Source organism: Erinaceus europaeus, chromosome 10 (genome assembly GCF_950295315.1).
Source record: "Erinaceus europaeus chromosome 10, mEriEur2.1, whole genome shotgun sequence".
NCBI lineage: Eukaryota > Metazoa > Chordata > Mammalia > Eulipotyphla > Erinaceidae > Erinaceus > Erinaceus europaeus.
The window spans coordinates 93063777-93077834 of NC_080171.1; the positions used below are offsets into that span (position 1 = coordinate 93063777).

The 14058-nt window shown below is 45.9% G+C and overlaps 1 protein-coding gene across 4 annotated transcripts in view; it reads right to left on the reverse strand.

Moving 5' to 3' along the window:
- Positions 1-9543: 9543 nt before the first annotated feature.
- Positions 9544-14058, reverse strand: part of TTLL11 (tubulin tyrosine ligase like 11) — a 357854-nt gene continuing 353339 nt past the window's right edge. For all 4 annotated transcript variants that reach the window (XM_016185018.2, XM_060200097.1, XM_060200100.1 and 1 more), the window contains one exon: positions 9544-10335. In XM_016185018.2, coding sequence (XP_016040504.2) covers positions 10043-10335 — 293 coding nt within the window. In that variant the 3' untranslated portion in view covers positions 9544-10042. The remainder of the gene's footprint in view (positions 10336-14058) is intronic.

Here is a 14058-nt window from a genome sequence, read left to right on the forward strand (position 1 = left end):
AAGAGCTATTTGGCAGCCTTGATGGCAATTTGAATTCTATGCCTTCTTTGGCTTAGAAATTCAACTTCTAGGGCACAATCATATGTGTATATGAAGAAGCATGTCAAGAAAAGTTCCCATAGCTTTGTAGTAACAGAAAACTAGAAGCAGCCTAAATGTATGTTTGATTGTGTAAAAACAAAAAAACAAAAACCAGTTGGCTACTGTGCTGTTTTGCCATGTGCAGATTCAAGCCCAGAGCCCACTGCATTGAAAGAAGCTTCAGTGCTATGATCTCTGTTGCTCTCTCTGTCTCCCTGTCTTTCTGTGTGTATCTAAATATTAAATAAATAAATAAATGAGTGTACCATCTTAAAATCTATGAGTAAATTCTGTAAGTATCTATGATGAATCATAATGGCCAAGACACCATTGATAAACTAATAGTGATGTGAATTATATATATGTATATGCACCTTTTAAAAATGAACCTGTCTCTTTTTACTTTTTAATCTATTTTATCTATTTATTTAAGTGAAAGAGTAATCTATAGAGAGACACCAGAACATTGCTCAGCTATGGTGTATGGTGGTGCTAAGGACTGGAACTAGGACCTCAGAGCCTCAAGCCTGAAAGTCTTTTACATAACCACTGTGCTATCTCCTCAGCCCAAGATATGTGTCTTGCAACCATTTCCAAAAAACATTATCACATAGAAAAAGCAGAGAGAAGGTCAGTGTGTAAAAAAGAAGAAAAGGAACACACAGAGATTTATAAGACTTTTTGTATGTACATAGACTGTCTTTAACATTTCTTTTTTCATAATAGGGGCGTCTCTGCCTTGGGTTGACTTTTTCAGATAAAGAGGGGGAAAGACCCCATTGCACTATAGCTTTTGGCAGTGCAGTGGGGGCCAGTTTTAAGCCTGGGTCCCATGCATGGCAAGGCAAGTGCACCATTCAGGCGAGCTTATCTTACCAACCTTCACCGACTGTCTCAGAAATAACACACAAGAGCTAGAATCAATGCAGTGATGCCTGGGAACAGACTGGAGAATTGACAGCCAGGGGTAGAAGAAAGATTACTTGTCACTGCATATTCTTTTTGCTGTTTTTATTTGTGTTAGCCACATGCATTCATGCCATATGCGCATATTATATATATGTATGTATATATGTATAAATATCACCATTGAGTAGTTTTTAAAAATGATAGCAACAAGAAATCCAGATGGTTGAGTGCCTCCCAGGCTGTGGGGTCTTGTTTCACATCACCCAGTGTCCTTGGGGGAACGAATTTTTATAAACGTGATGTTTCCAGATAGTGTGTGAATCAAACATGCTTTCAAAGCCTATTTGAAAGGAAAATTATGTAAAATATGTGGTCTTCTTCCATATTTTATCAAGCAAAGAATGTGGAGTGTGTGCAAACATTTCTTCACTGACCCTGAAGCACCGACTTTATGGCCTTTCTCCGCCGCCAGGAGCCATTTATCCTCCTCCGGTCTCCCCAGCTCCCCAGTAAAGAGATACTTCATACATAGCACATAACACAGGGGCACAAGAGAAAAGGTTAAAATGAAATGTCCTCTGAAGAGACTGTGTGACAGCCTCTTTCCAGTTTGTGGAGCTGGAAGACCCAGGGTTTGAAGGGAACATTCAGGATGTTTTGAGACTGCTGACCTGCCTGTGGGTGACCCCTGTTGGCTGGAGTTATGGGGCAGTCTGACCTTCAGTGCTGTGGGCCACTGTTTCCTCTGCTTGTTGTCCCATCTGGGTGCTAGGTGCCCTTCTGTGACCTTAGACAAGACATGACAAGTCTCTGAACCTCAGTTTCCTTATTTATAAAAGGAGGGTGTCTTCCCTGGTGTAGGAATGGGCTCAGTTCCCTAGGAAGTTATCCTAGTGAGCACCAAACTTGAATGCCCCCTGCTCTTCTCAGAGCTATAGGCAGTGAGAGCTGCATGCTGGACACTGGACATGCTACCTATCCCAGGACAGAGCCTCAGACAGATGACCAAGCTCTAGTGATGCATCACTCCTCTCTACAGTAGGCTGTCCTGGTTGATCAAGATTAGGGTGTGTGTGTGTGTGTGTGTGTGTGTGTGTGTGTGTGTATGTGTGTGGTGGGGACAGGGAGAGTTCCAGCCTCCCAGACAAATCTTAACTATCAAGGGAGAAAAAGTAAATAAAGAGAACTCTTTTCTCACCAAAGTACATAGGCACTGTTTACTTCATGGACTTGTGGTCAAGGATTATGACACAGAAGAAATCGTCAATACTTTGTAGTCACTTATACAACAAGCCTGTGCTTAGCGACACTCAGCTTTGTTTTATTATTGCATTTTGCGAAGTTACCAAGACAACTGAGGCCAAGGAACAGAATCTTGACTATATGCGCTATGAAAATTTAATAAAGAACTTTTAAAGGCTTTTTCAAGCGGCAGGCACTGTAACTTAGCAGCAGAGCTCTGCACAGGGTGGGTGGGGGTTGGTGGAAGGGTGTGTTGGGGTGGCAGTTAGGTCTTGAGCTGGAGCTGTCTATCGCCAGACCTCAGGGACTGTCACCTCTGTTAGGGATGCCCAGGTGGGCAGAGTTGTTCCCTGGTGACTATCTTCTTTGAGGCTGGCTCTTAGTCAGGAGACAGCTACTAAGACACTTTGTGGTAAGCATGTTCCCCATGCTAGACTGTACAGGTCAGGAATGGGCAGAGAGATAAAGTCACAGTTCCAAGGGACAGAGAGACGGACATGACAAAATTCAGACCCATGATCTTTCCATACGGTTCAGGGGCTCTTCTGGGATTTCTTTCTCTGATGTAAGAAGTTCTGCAGGGAAAACATCCCTGATGACATCTCTCATCGCCAGGCCCTTTGCCTGGTTCCTACAGCTGCAGAGGGATCTCAGGAAGCCACAGTAGGAGCAGACAACATGCTAGTGGCTCCAGATAACAAACCTGAATCATGGCAATTGTTCTCATGCTAGAGAACCTGTTCCTACAAGCCTGTTGGTGAGCAGGTTATGCTACTCCGGGACTGTAGAGATCCCCTTTCCTTTCCTTTCCTTCTGCTCTCTAAATAAGACTCAGAAGCAAATTGCCAGAAATGAGGAAAACATCAGCAGTTTTCACCCTTTCTCTCTCTCTCTCTCTCTCTTTTCCTTTCACCTCCAGGGTTATTGCTGGCACTTGGTACTGGCACTACAAATCCACTGCTCCTGGTGGCCATTTTTCATTTTTATTGGATAGAACAGTAAGAAAATGAGAGAGGGTGGGGGAAATAGAGTGTGTGTGGGGGGGAGAAAGACACCTGCAGACCCACTTTACCACCTGTGAAGTGACCCCCCCCCCAGCAGATGAGGAGGCAGGAGCTCAAACCAGGATACTTGCATGGGCCCTTTCACTTCATACTATGTGCATTTAACCCAGTGCACCACCACCCAGTCCCCATTTTTGCCATTTTCTATGAAAATGTAATAATGTATGTGTATGCAAGCATCATGTTATGTGGTTTTGCCACTTACAAGACTTTGGGTGACTAGGGATGGAGGTAATTGATTATGTTGGCTATTCTGCAGGGCCCTTTATCCCTGGGGACAGAAAGCAATTCTGGACTTAACTTCATCAGAGATTCATATGTCCATGGAGGGAAGAATTCTCTTGTATTCATCAGACTAAATAGTGGCTCAGCAAAAATATCAATCATGGCCAGGTGGATTTCAGGCTAATGCTCATGGTGGATTTAGGTGGCTGAGAGGAGGATGGCTCTCTCAGCCACGGCAAACAACGGTTCCTGACAAGAGATTCCATCAATTCTGAGCTTCAGGGAAAGGTGCTCAAATGCCAAACATTTTGAGCCCCATCGTCAGTTATTAGTGCCAGGGAGTCCAGGGCATTCATCAAGAAATGAAAACAAATTAAGCTATTCTGGTGTAACACATTTGCCAATCACAAGGTAGACTCCAGGTGTCGGCAGATGAGCAGGAACCATTTCTCACGCTGTAAATGGCTTGGAACGTGAAGATGAGAAGGGTGAGGGGGGAGGAGTGAAGGCTTAGGCTCCATTTTGTCTTGAGTGATCACAACATCCACGCATTGGAAGGAAATCAGAAACCCCTTGAAGACCACCAGGCTTTTGTGTGACGCTGATTCACAGAACAATCTCATCCACACCAGGCTTTCAGTTTCTCACTCTGTTCTCCTGGATCTAAGTGAGGGAGGACCTGGCACCCTCTTGGTGTGAAGAGTCTGTGGCCCACAGACCCCTCCCCCCAGAAGTGTACTCATTTGAGAGTTCCAGGTGGAACCATCCTGTGTTAGATTCCCTGACGTGGCTTAGTGATCACTCAGCCTCCCTGAGATGTATGTCTGCACCTGTGAAATGGAGCCAAACCCTCTCCTCCCTATGGGTGGGTGGAGCACTGCAGCACCTTGAGTGAGGTGCTGGTGCTGAATAAGGAGCCTGGGATTTGGAGCTGAGGCTTCTTGGCCTCTTGGACATCAGATGTGAGAAGAAAGGATATAGAGAATCTGCCTCGTCTGCTGGGAAGAAGGGGGGGTCAGGTGAGCAGACTTCAAAGCCACTTTTGAACTTTGAAGGATCCAACAGATGGAGGTTGCTTAACCACCTGGGAAAGGCAGGTGGTTCTAGAAAGGCTTAGAACATCACTGGAAATGGCTGAGGTGCTCCATAATTTGACCCCAACACCTCCCTACTGGGGCTGCCTGCTCAGAGCTGACCAGCCCCCCTGAGACCAGGTTCAGAGGACCAGGTGTTTGTGTGGGGGTGCAGGCAGGCATGAATCTAGGGTGGAGATGGAGGGAGGGACTGGACTCTGAGGGCCTTGAAGGTCAACTTTAGGACCTTGGGCTTCATCTGGGAAGTGAGGAAGGTTGACTGAAGTAGGGCTGGTGAGAGAGGCACCTGTAGCAGCTATGCTGCAACCCCATGTGCCTTTATAAGCCCTCACTTTAGGCTCCACCCTGGCCAGGCCTAGGGGATGGAAGTCCTGGCAGTGATGCATAAAAGCTGAGCACATTCCCTGAGAGGTGGGAAGCAGGCAAGGAAGGTTTCTAGGGATGCCCCTGAAATGGACACGCAGAGAAGGGGTGTGGGGTCCAGTGGTCCAGTGATGCATGCATCCTGAACTGAGGCAGGTTGAGTACTGGCTCCTCACTCATTCTTTGAATCCAGTCTGGAATATCATCTCTCCACAGTCCCAGGGGGCAGTGAGAGGGTCAGTGTGGCTGGATGCTATGCATGTGTGGTGGTGGTGGTGGGGTCATCCTGAGAGGGGAAGGAGTGTAGGAGGAGTGAGGAGAAGGGGCTGGGATGGAGCCTAGGAACCTGTCTGAGGAACAGGCAAAGACCAGGGCCAGCAGCTCCACCACCAGCATACTGTGGCCCAGCTCCCCAGTGGCTGCCTCTTCTAGGAGGGAAGAAATGCCTTCTAGGAGGAAATGTCTGCTTTTGCTCTCACTTCCAATTATACCCTATAAAAAGAGCTAGTTAGCTGCCAATTAGCAGAGGGGACAATCACAGTGGGGCTTCCTATTAGGCACTGAAGAGGTGGGAGAAGTCTGTTATCACTCACTCTGACAAGGGTGCAGCCTTTAATCATGCCTGGGGAGAAAGGGCCCAGCTGTCACCTGTTGACTTCTGGTGAAATGGCAGCCTCATTTCCCTAACAATGCTGAGGGCTGGGGGCACTGCAGAGGAGGGGAAATCCTCCTAGATGGTGGCTCTCCTGGCGAGGCTGAGCATCCTGTCTCCAGGTGATGGTCCAGGACTAGTGAGAGGAAGCCTTTTCCCTTGAGAGCTGATATTTCATCCCAACCCCCCGAACTATGTGGACTGGAACCCACATGTTAATATTTCCCACAAATATCTCTACATTCAATATGTTTGGCTGGCTTTGGCCCTGATGGTTTAGCAAATGAATGGAACTTTGGTGGTGGAGCTTTTGGTGTGGAACTTATACCCATGTAATATATATATATATATATATATATGTTTTTTTTTAAGAGGCAGAGTGTGAGACCACACCACCTTCAATGTGCTCAGGGCAGGGCTTGAACCTGGTCATGCACATGGCAAAGCAACATACTATCCAAGTGAATTATTTTGCTGATCTCGAAAAGATGTTTATTAATGAGAGAGAGAGAGGAAACACCAAAGCAACACTCTAGCACGTGATGCTGGGGATTGAACTTGGTACATGATAATGAGCCCAATCTTATATCCACTGCCCCACTTCTAAGGCTGCCATTCCATAATTTTATGACCTTGTGATTCCTTATTTTTTAATCATTTTTGATATATTATTATATATATTTGCTTCCAGGGTTATTGCTGGGGCTTAGTGCCTACACTACAAATCCATTGCTCCTAGAGGCTATTTTTCCCGATTTTTGTTACCCTTGTTGTTGTTACTGCTGTTGTTGGATAGGACAGAGAGAAATGGAGAGGAGGGGAAGACAGAGAGGGTGAGAGAAAGATAGACACCTGCAGACCTGCTTCACCACTTGTGAAGCAACCCCCCCCCCCCCCGAAGGTGGGGAGCCAGGAGCTTGAACTGGGAGCCTTATGCCGTTCCTTGTGTTTTATGTCATGTGCGCTTAATCTTCTGCACTACTGCCCGGTCCCATATTATATTTTAAATCTTTATTTATTGGAGACAGCCAGAAATTGAGAGGGAAGGGGAAGGTAGAGAGGGAGAGAGACAGAGAGAGACACCTGCAGCCTTGCTTTACCACTTGCAAAGCTTTCTTTTTGCAGATGGGAACCGGGGACTTGAACCAGGGTCCTTGCATGTTGTAACGTGTGTTCAACCAGGTGCACCACCATCCAGCCCCACTATTTATATTTTATAGGACAGAGAGAAACTGAGAGGGAAGAGGAGATAGAGAAGGAGAGAGACACACCTGGAGACCTGTTTCTTTGCTCATGAAGTTTCCCACTGCAAGTAAGGACTAGGGCTTGAACCTGAGTCCTTAGCATGGTAATGTGTGCTCTTAGCCAATAAGCCACCACTCTGCCCTGTTAAATCACTAATTTAAAAAAATATGTATATAACAAACTTTGAGAAACAATGTAAAGTTAGAGCTTTGTTGAAGACTCGTTGCTGCTCCCAGCTGGTATCAACCACAGGGAGATACATTAACTTGAATTTTTCACTGGGAAATTTACTTGCTTTGGTGTAAAAGGGTTGGATGAGTGGGTTTACTTGTTTATACTTTCTCACAGTGGACCATTGGGAAACTTGACTTCCCTGATCTAAGCCACCAGACTGTGTGACAGTGAGCAGAGGTGCAGGGAGGGCCCTCCAAGGCTCTGGTAGAATTGGAGTGACACCCATGGAGGGACAGAGATGGCGCTTTGGAGTAGGCTTTATTAGCCCTGGACAGAAGCCAGACTCTACCATGGGACTGCTTGGGTCTTTCTTTGCTCATCTGAAAATGGGAACAGTTTGATGAAATTCCTGTTTAGAGGACCAAAGAGATGACAACTCAAAAATGCCCCCCTATGGCTTATGGATTGACCTGTCAATGCCCATGTCCAGCGGAGAAATGATTACAGAAGCCAGACTTCCCACCTTCTGCATCTCATAAAGATCTTTGGTCCATACTCCCAGAACAATAGAGAACAGGGAAGCTTCCAGTGGAGGGGATGGGACATAGAACTCTGGTGGTGGGAATTGTATGGGATTGTACCCCTCTCATCCTACAATCTTGCTATCTTGTTGATCACTATTACATCATTAATAATGAGAAGAAAAAGAGTCCTCCTATGGAAGGCACCAAAGTTCCTCCTGTCCTTCCCATCTTTGGCCACCTGTCTTGTTTTTTGTTCGAGAAAGTAAGTACATTACCAGTCTCCTGCATGGAACAACCCAAGGGTGACTCTGTAGTGTTCTGCTACTTCTGGGGCCTATGGACAGGGGAAGGCAGTGGCTGTGGCCTCTGTGTACCCCAAGAAACAGGGAGAGAGAGTCAGGCTGCTGTGGGGTCTGGCTTTCAGACAAACAATTAGACAGGGATCCTTGCTCTTAAATAAACTGTCAACAGCTAGAGGGATTCTGGAGTAACAACCTTCTCTTTGGGTTTGAAAATGCTCCTGGGAGGGGGGCTTCTGAGTCATTCATTTCAACAAATGCTCTTCAAGCAACTTTTACACACCAAACTCTGTTGCATCTTGAGTCACTGGCTCTCACTGGTTTGAGTGAAGACAGCTTGGATGGGGGTGGGGAAGGGGGTCAGAGGAAGAGAGTCAAGGCAGAAGACATGTGCTTGTGGAAGACACACATTTGTTCCATGGCCCTCCCCTCCACACACAGGCAGCCTCTGGTCCTACAACATGCTCTGCTCTGCTCATGTTCTCAATGACCTCCTAGCCTCCTCGCTCTGAGCATCGGCCTGGGGAAGTGGCTCAGCAGTAAAGTACCTGGTTTGAATGCATGGTTCTGGGTTTGATTTCTGATATCATAGGAAAGCAATGAGGAGAACTCTGTGGATGTGGAGAAAAGCTTTGCTCATGTGCTCTCTCCCTCCATCTGAAAAAAATGAACCAGGGAGGTGGCTCAGCAATGAAAGTGCATGTGTGAGATCCTGAGTCTGCTTTCTACATCACATAAAATAAAATAAAATGAAATAAAATAAAAGGATCCTCTGGGAAAGAGCCACTTTAATCCTAAATCTAGCAATCCTTCAGAGAACTTAGATGGCAAGGTTAGCAGCCTTCTTGGTGTTAATGGTCTCTGGATTCTGACTTGCCCATGGTCATTTTTTCCAAATGCTACCTTTTTTATTTTTGCTATAAGGTTTTTTTTTTTTTTGAGGGTGGAGCTTTGTGCCTACAGGATTCCACTACTCCTGGTAAATACCTTTTTGTTTTAAGATAGAGGGCAAGAAACAGAGAGGGAGAGGGAGAGAGGGAGAGAGAGACAGAGAAAGAGAGAGAGACAGAGAAAGGAGCACCGACACAATGCTTGTAAAGCTTCCTCTGCATGGTGCTCCCATGTGGTTTGGGAGGCTCCAGCCTGGGTACCCATGTATGGCAAAGTGTGTGTTCTACCAGGTGAACTATCTACTGCTTTCCCCTCCCCTGCCTCCCATCCAATTCTAGCTCTGGTTCTCTTTGAGGCTAACTTCAGAAAGGGAGAATCTAGGAATACAGATAGTGATAAGGAAAGGTCTTATAGAAGACAGTGTGGGTGCCCCTGCTCTCACACTGCATCTGAGTCCTAGCTTCCAACTCCAATCCCAACTCCAGTCTGTTTCCTTCCCAATGAAGCCTTCTCCTCCCAGATAGGGCACCGGGCACATGCTGGGCATGCTGGGTCCTCTGGAAGTGTTTACTAGAATCTGCTGGCCAAGTGGTAAGACCTTTGATGTGGAGGGCTCCAATCAGAGGCCACAAAGACCACAGGACTCCTGTTTTGTGTTAAAGTAAAAAAGAAAAAAAAAAGCCAACCCAATAACCTGCCAGCTCCAAGACTCCCAGAATCTTGCTTAGTTACTTCTTAGTGAGTTATTTCTTAATAACAAAGCAAACATCGCAGGCAAGCTAATGAAATAAATGAGGCTAATCTGTTAACTACACCCAGGTAGCACATGATTGGGATGGGAGCTGGCTGGCACCACCTTGATATTCCCACTTCATTCTCACTGAATGGGTAGTGGGAAATACACATGATGCTCTTGGGAATTGACCACTATCTGCTTAGACTTCCCAGCAGGTCCAAGACTCAGATTCCTTGGGTCCCCTGCTCTCCACCACCCTCAGGCTTGGGATGGCTGGCACCACATGCCCCAAATGTCCTTCCTGTGAGCCCAGAATAGAAGCTGCCATCTGTCACATTTGGATGTCATATGTCCACTGATGACTTGCAAACAGGTGGACCATGGAGGGGTGCTGGGAGGAAGGCGGGTGAGAGTCATCTTTCCAAGCAGCACGTGGAGACAGTTGGGGGACTCAGGTGGGGACTCTCAGCAGCCTGCCCACTTCCCTGCAGGCAGAGATTCCAGGACATTCTATTCTCCCAGGAGGACAGGACAGAGTGACCCTCAGGGCACAGCATATTTAGAATCAGACGACTTGTCAGTACTATGAGCGCAGGGTGGGGGGTTGCCCCCTGCCAGTGGGATGGAGGAAGTGCCCTCGAGGGGGGTGCTGCTATGGAGGGGCCGTCCAGTCGATGTGCCACTCCGGCCACACACCAGCCTCTTCTCATCCAGCAGGGACAGGTGGTATTCGCACAGGTCAATCAGAGAGGCCACCTGCTCGTGGAGGGGCCGCGTCTTGAACTTCTTGTCAGCCAGGTAGAAAAAAGCCTCCACGAAGGCCTGCAGGCACATCCCTGTGGACAGATTCCAGAGCAAAGGGTGAGTGCATGCCAGCTTTTCCCAGAATGCTGGCCCAAGGAAGCCAGACCCTAACCCATGGGCTCCCCTGTCCCAATGTATTCTACTCTAGAGACTTAGTGGAATGACTTGGAGTGCCTGCCAGAACCTGGGCATTGATTCCCACCTGCAGATTCAGTCCCCTAAACAATCCTATGTTTAATGACATCTGTTTTACAGATGAAGAAACAGTCTCAGGGAAGTAGAAGGACCTGGTAGGCTGGGATTGAAAGCTGGTTGAAGTTTTATTCCTATCCGCCTCCATAAATGTTCTCACAAATACCCAACTCCTGACTTCTGTACTCAAGGAAAATCATGATGGCAAGCCTACTCTGAAGACAATATTGTTTTCCTATTGGTTTCATGGGTATTTGCTTTTGTCAAAGACTGGCACCTTATACCCTGAGGTTTGTGCATTCTGCTGGATGTTAACTTTATCTAATAGAAACAAGATAGCAGAGGACCAAAGAGATATGCATTGTGGATATACGAAAAACTCTCATGCCCGAGCTTGCAGGGTCCTAAGTTCAATCCCCAGCACCACCCTAAGCCTGAGCTGTGTAGTGTTCTGATTAAACAATGGAAAATGGAAAAAAACAGTAGATCTTGTTATGAGAAAAAATCTGTTTTGGAGCCATGTATGATGATGGATGTTAAATAGACATGGCGTGGTATGATCATTGGACAATTTGTGCAAACAGAGTCATTGTACTGAACTGAAACTAATATGTTTTATGCCAGTTGTATTTCAATTAAAAAAGTAAAATAAAACTGACCTCTTTCCCCTAGTCAAACCCATGTTCTGGGAGTTACTGGTAGGAACCCCCCCCCCCATACCCCTGGGAATGCTTTTCCCTTACTTTGCTTTCTAAATTCCTAACCATGCTTGGGATCTGAGCTCAGAATCACTTGCACAGTCAGAGCTTCTCTAATCTCAGGTTAGACCCAACCCCTGGTATGGGTTTTTTGTAGAGTATTTTGTAGCACACATGGCAAGGGGTCAACTCTTGTGTGGTTCTTTGACAATGTCTAAATTCTCTGCTAGACTCTGAGCACTGCTGTTCCCCTAGAACCAGGAACACCAAAGATGCTCAATATACACAAAAAGCATGAGTGAATAAACTTTACAGACATTGTTACTTACTTACTTGGTATCTTTATGCTCCACTTTACAGATGAGGAAATTCACTCATAGAATGCTGAATAATTTCCCTCAAGTTACACAGCCAGAGCATAGTAGCCTGGAAATTTAATCTCTGACTCCCATTTTCTTTTCTTTATTTAACTAGGGCTTCGTGTCTACAAGACAACCCCACTGCTTCATTGGTTCCAGTGTTCTTTGTATAAAAATCCCCTTTGGGCGCTGGGTGATAGCGCAGTGGGCTAATCACACATGGTGCAAAGCACAAAGACGGGCGTAAGGATTCCAGTTCGAGCCCTTGGATTCCCACCTGCAGGGAGGTCACTTCAAAAGTGGTGAAACAAGTCTGCAGGAGTCTTTCTCTCCCCCTCTCTGACTTCCGTATCCCTCTCATTTTTTCTCTGTCCTATCCAACAACAACAGCAATATAATAATGACAATAACAATAACAAGGGTAACAAAATGGAATAAATGACCTTCAGGAGCAGTGGATTCATAGTGTAGGCACTGAGCCCCAGCGATAAACCTGAAGGCAAAAAAAAAAAAAAAAAAAAACCCCTTTCTTTTCTCTTCTTTTCTTTTCTGACAGAGACTGAAACAATGGGAGGAGTGGGGGGAAAAGACACCTGTAGCACTGCTCTACCATTCCTGAAACTTCTCTCTTATAGTTGGTGAACAATGGGAGCTTAAACCCAGATCCTGGTCCATGGTAATGTATGCACTCTACCTGGTATACCACTGCTTGGTTCCTCATTTCTTGTGACTAACTTGTACTATACCCAAAGTTCTGAACCTTCCCAAAGCCTGAATGAAAATGAACTCTGTGACTAAATTTGTGGGATTGTCTAGCGTTCTTGTGGAAGGTGAAGCAGCTGAAATTAACCCAAAGGCCACATAGTATTTCAGACAAGGCTGGCTCTGAATCTGCAACCTATGCCTTTCCAGTGGCCTTGGTTCTCAGGATGGACTCATTTTTCACCTGCTCTGTCACTGTAGGCAGAAGTCTGGACTGGAGTTTGTAAATACTGGGATATATATGGATACAGGGGTCTGAGAGCTCTTTTTTCTGTGTTGGGTTGGGAACTAGAACCCAGCAATACAGTTACTTTGTGTCTCCTACAAAATCCACCAGATTATTTTTCCTTCCTTCCTTCATTCCTTCCTTTCTCTTTCCTTCTTTCTTTCCCTCTATCTCTTTCCTTCATTTTGTTTAGCCTCTTGACTCCAGACACTCCACCAGTCCCTATTTGACCCCGACAGGAGGAACTGATAAAGGGAGTAGTCATGCTAGTTTGAAATACTTTTAATGTAAACAGAAGTATTGGGCAGACAGAGACACAGGCATAAGAGGCCTCATTCCAAGTCAGGAGACAGACACCTCCCAATCACCATCTCTGGGCCAGGGCTTATCTGTGTGTGTGTGTGTGTGTGTGTGTGTGTGTGTGTGTGTGTGTGTGTGTGTGTGTGTGTATGGGTGCCTGTGAGAGTGCATGACTATGTGCATGTGTGTGTGTGCACATGGGGATGAGTGTGGGTGTACATGCGTGTTTATGTATGTGTTATAGCCAAGTGGGAAGTCAGCCACATGTGGGATCAAAGAGGCTGGGGTCTAAGGCTAGGGAAACCCAGTGCAGTCCTGGCCCCTAACTCATCACCTACTAAAGAGACTTTCTCCCAGTGTGGTTGGCAGATGGGTGCCAAGTCCAGGAACTGGTGTTGCTCCCTCATCCCTGACAAGATAAGGCACTCTGGCCAGAATGTAAATCACTGTCTCATCAATCACATTGTTTAGTTCAGCTGGCAGGATTTTGGAGCAAATATTTCTCTATAAAGCAAGCGGCATGTGTTTACATTCTGGCTCCAGCCTCTTGTCCAGGTCTGTGATGAACAGTTAGTGAATTTCAACTTTGAGTGGCTTTGGTCTGTACCACCCTTCCCAGTTTCCATGTGATGGCCAGTCATCATGACTGTGTGAAAATAAAAGATTCCCTGGCTGGAGTCTGAGATGCAATCTTCCCAGAAAGCTTCCCATGGGGCCCACTGGGCTCTGGGGCAGAGCAGCCAGGTTTGAACACCTTTTATTCAACGAATGTTTGCTTTGTTCCCTTCATTGAAGGCAGACTGATTAGAGCTACAACATGCAGAAATCACTCAAGGATGCCCCCCCCCACAACACACACACACATTTTTTTTCTTCTTCAAAATATCTTGGTTATCATGTGAAAGAAGATATTCTATAATGAGAAATAGGATTTTATATGCTATAATTGTTTGTGTGTGTGTGTGCTGTCTGTATTTCCTGACTTTCTATAGTAAACATGTATGCTACCCTGAAATATGCAGTGGAAAATTCTACACTGTGGGGTGCCTGGTGATGCAGGAGCAGCTGCACTCTTATTGAGACTATGAAATACTTGGTACACCATTTAAAATTGCTAAATGATATATTCCTTTATAGTAATCTCATCAAAGTCTATTTTCAAATTTAAGGTTGGCTGGACAATTAATTTCATTTTAATGTATTTGATTGTCACAGACT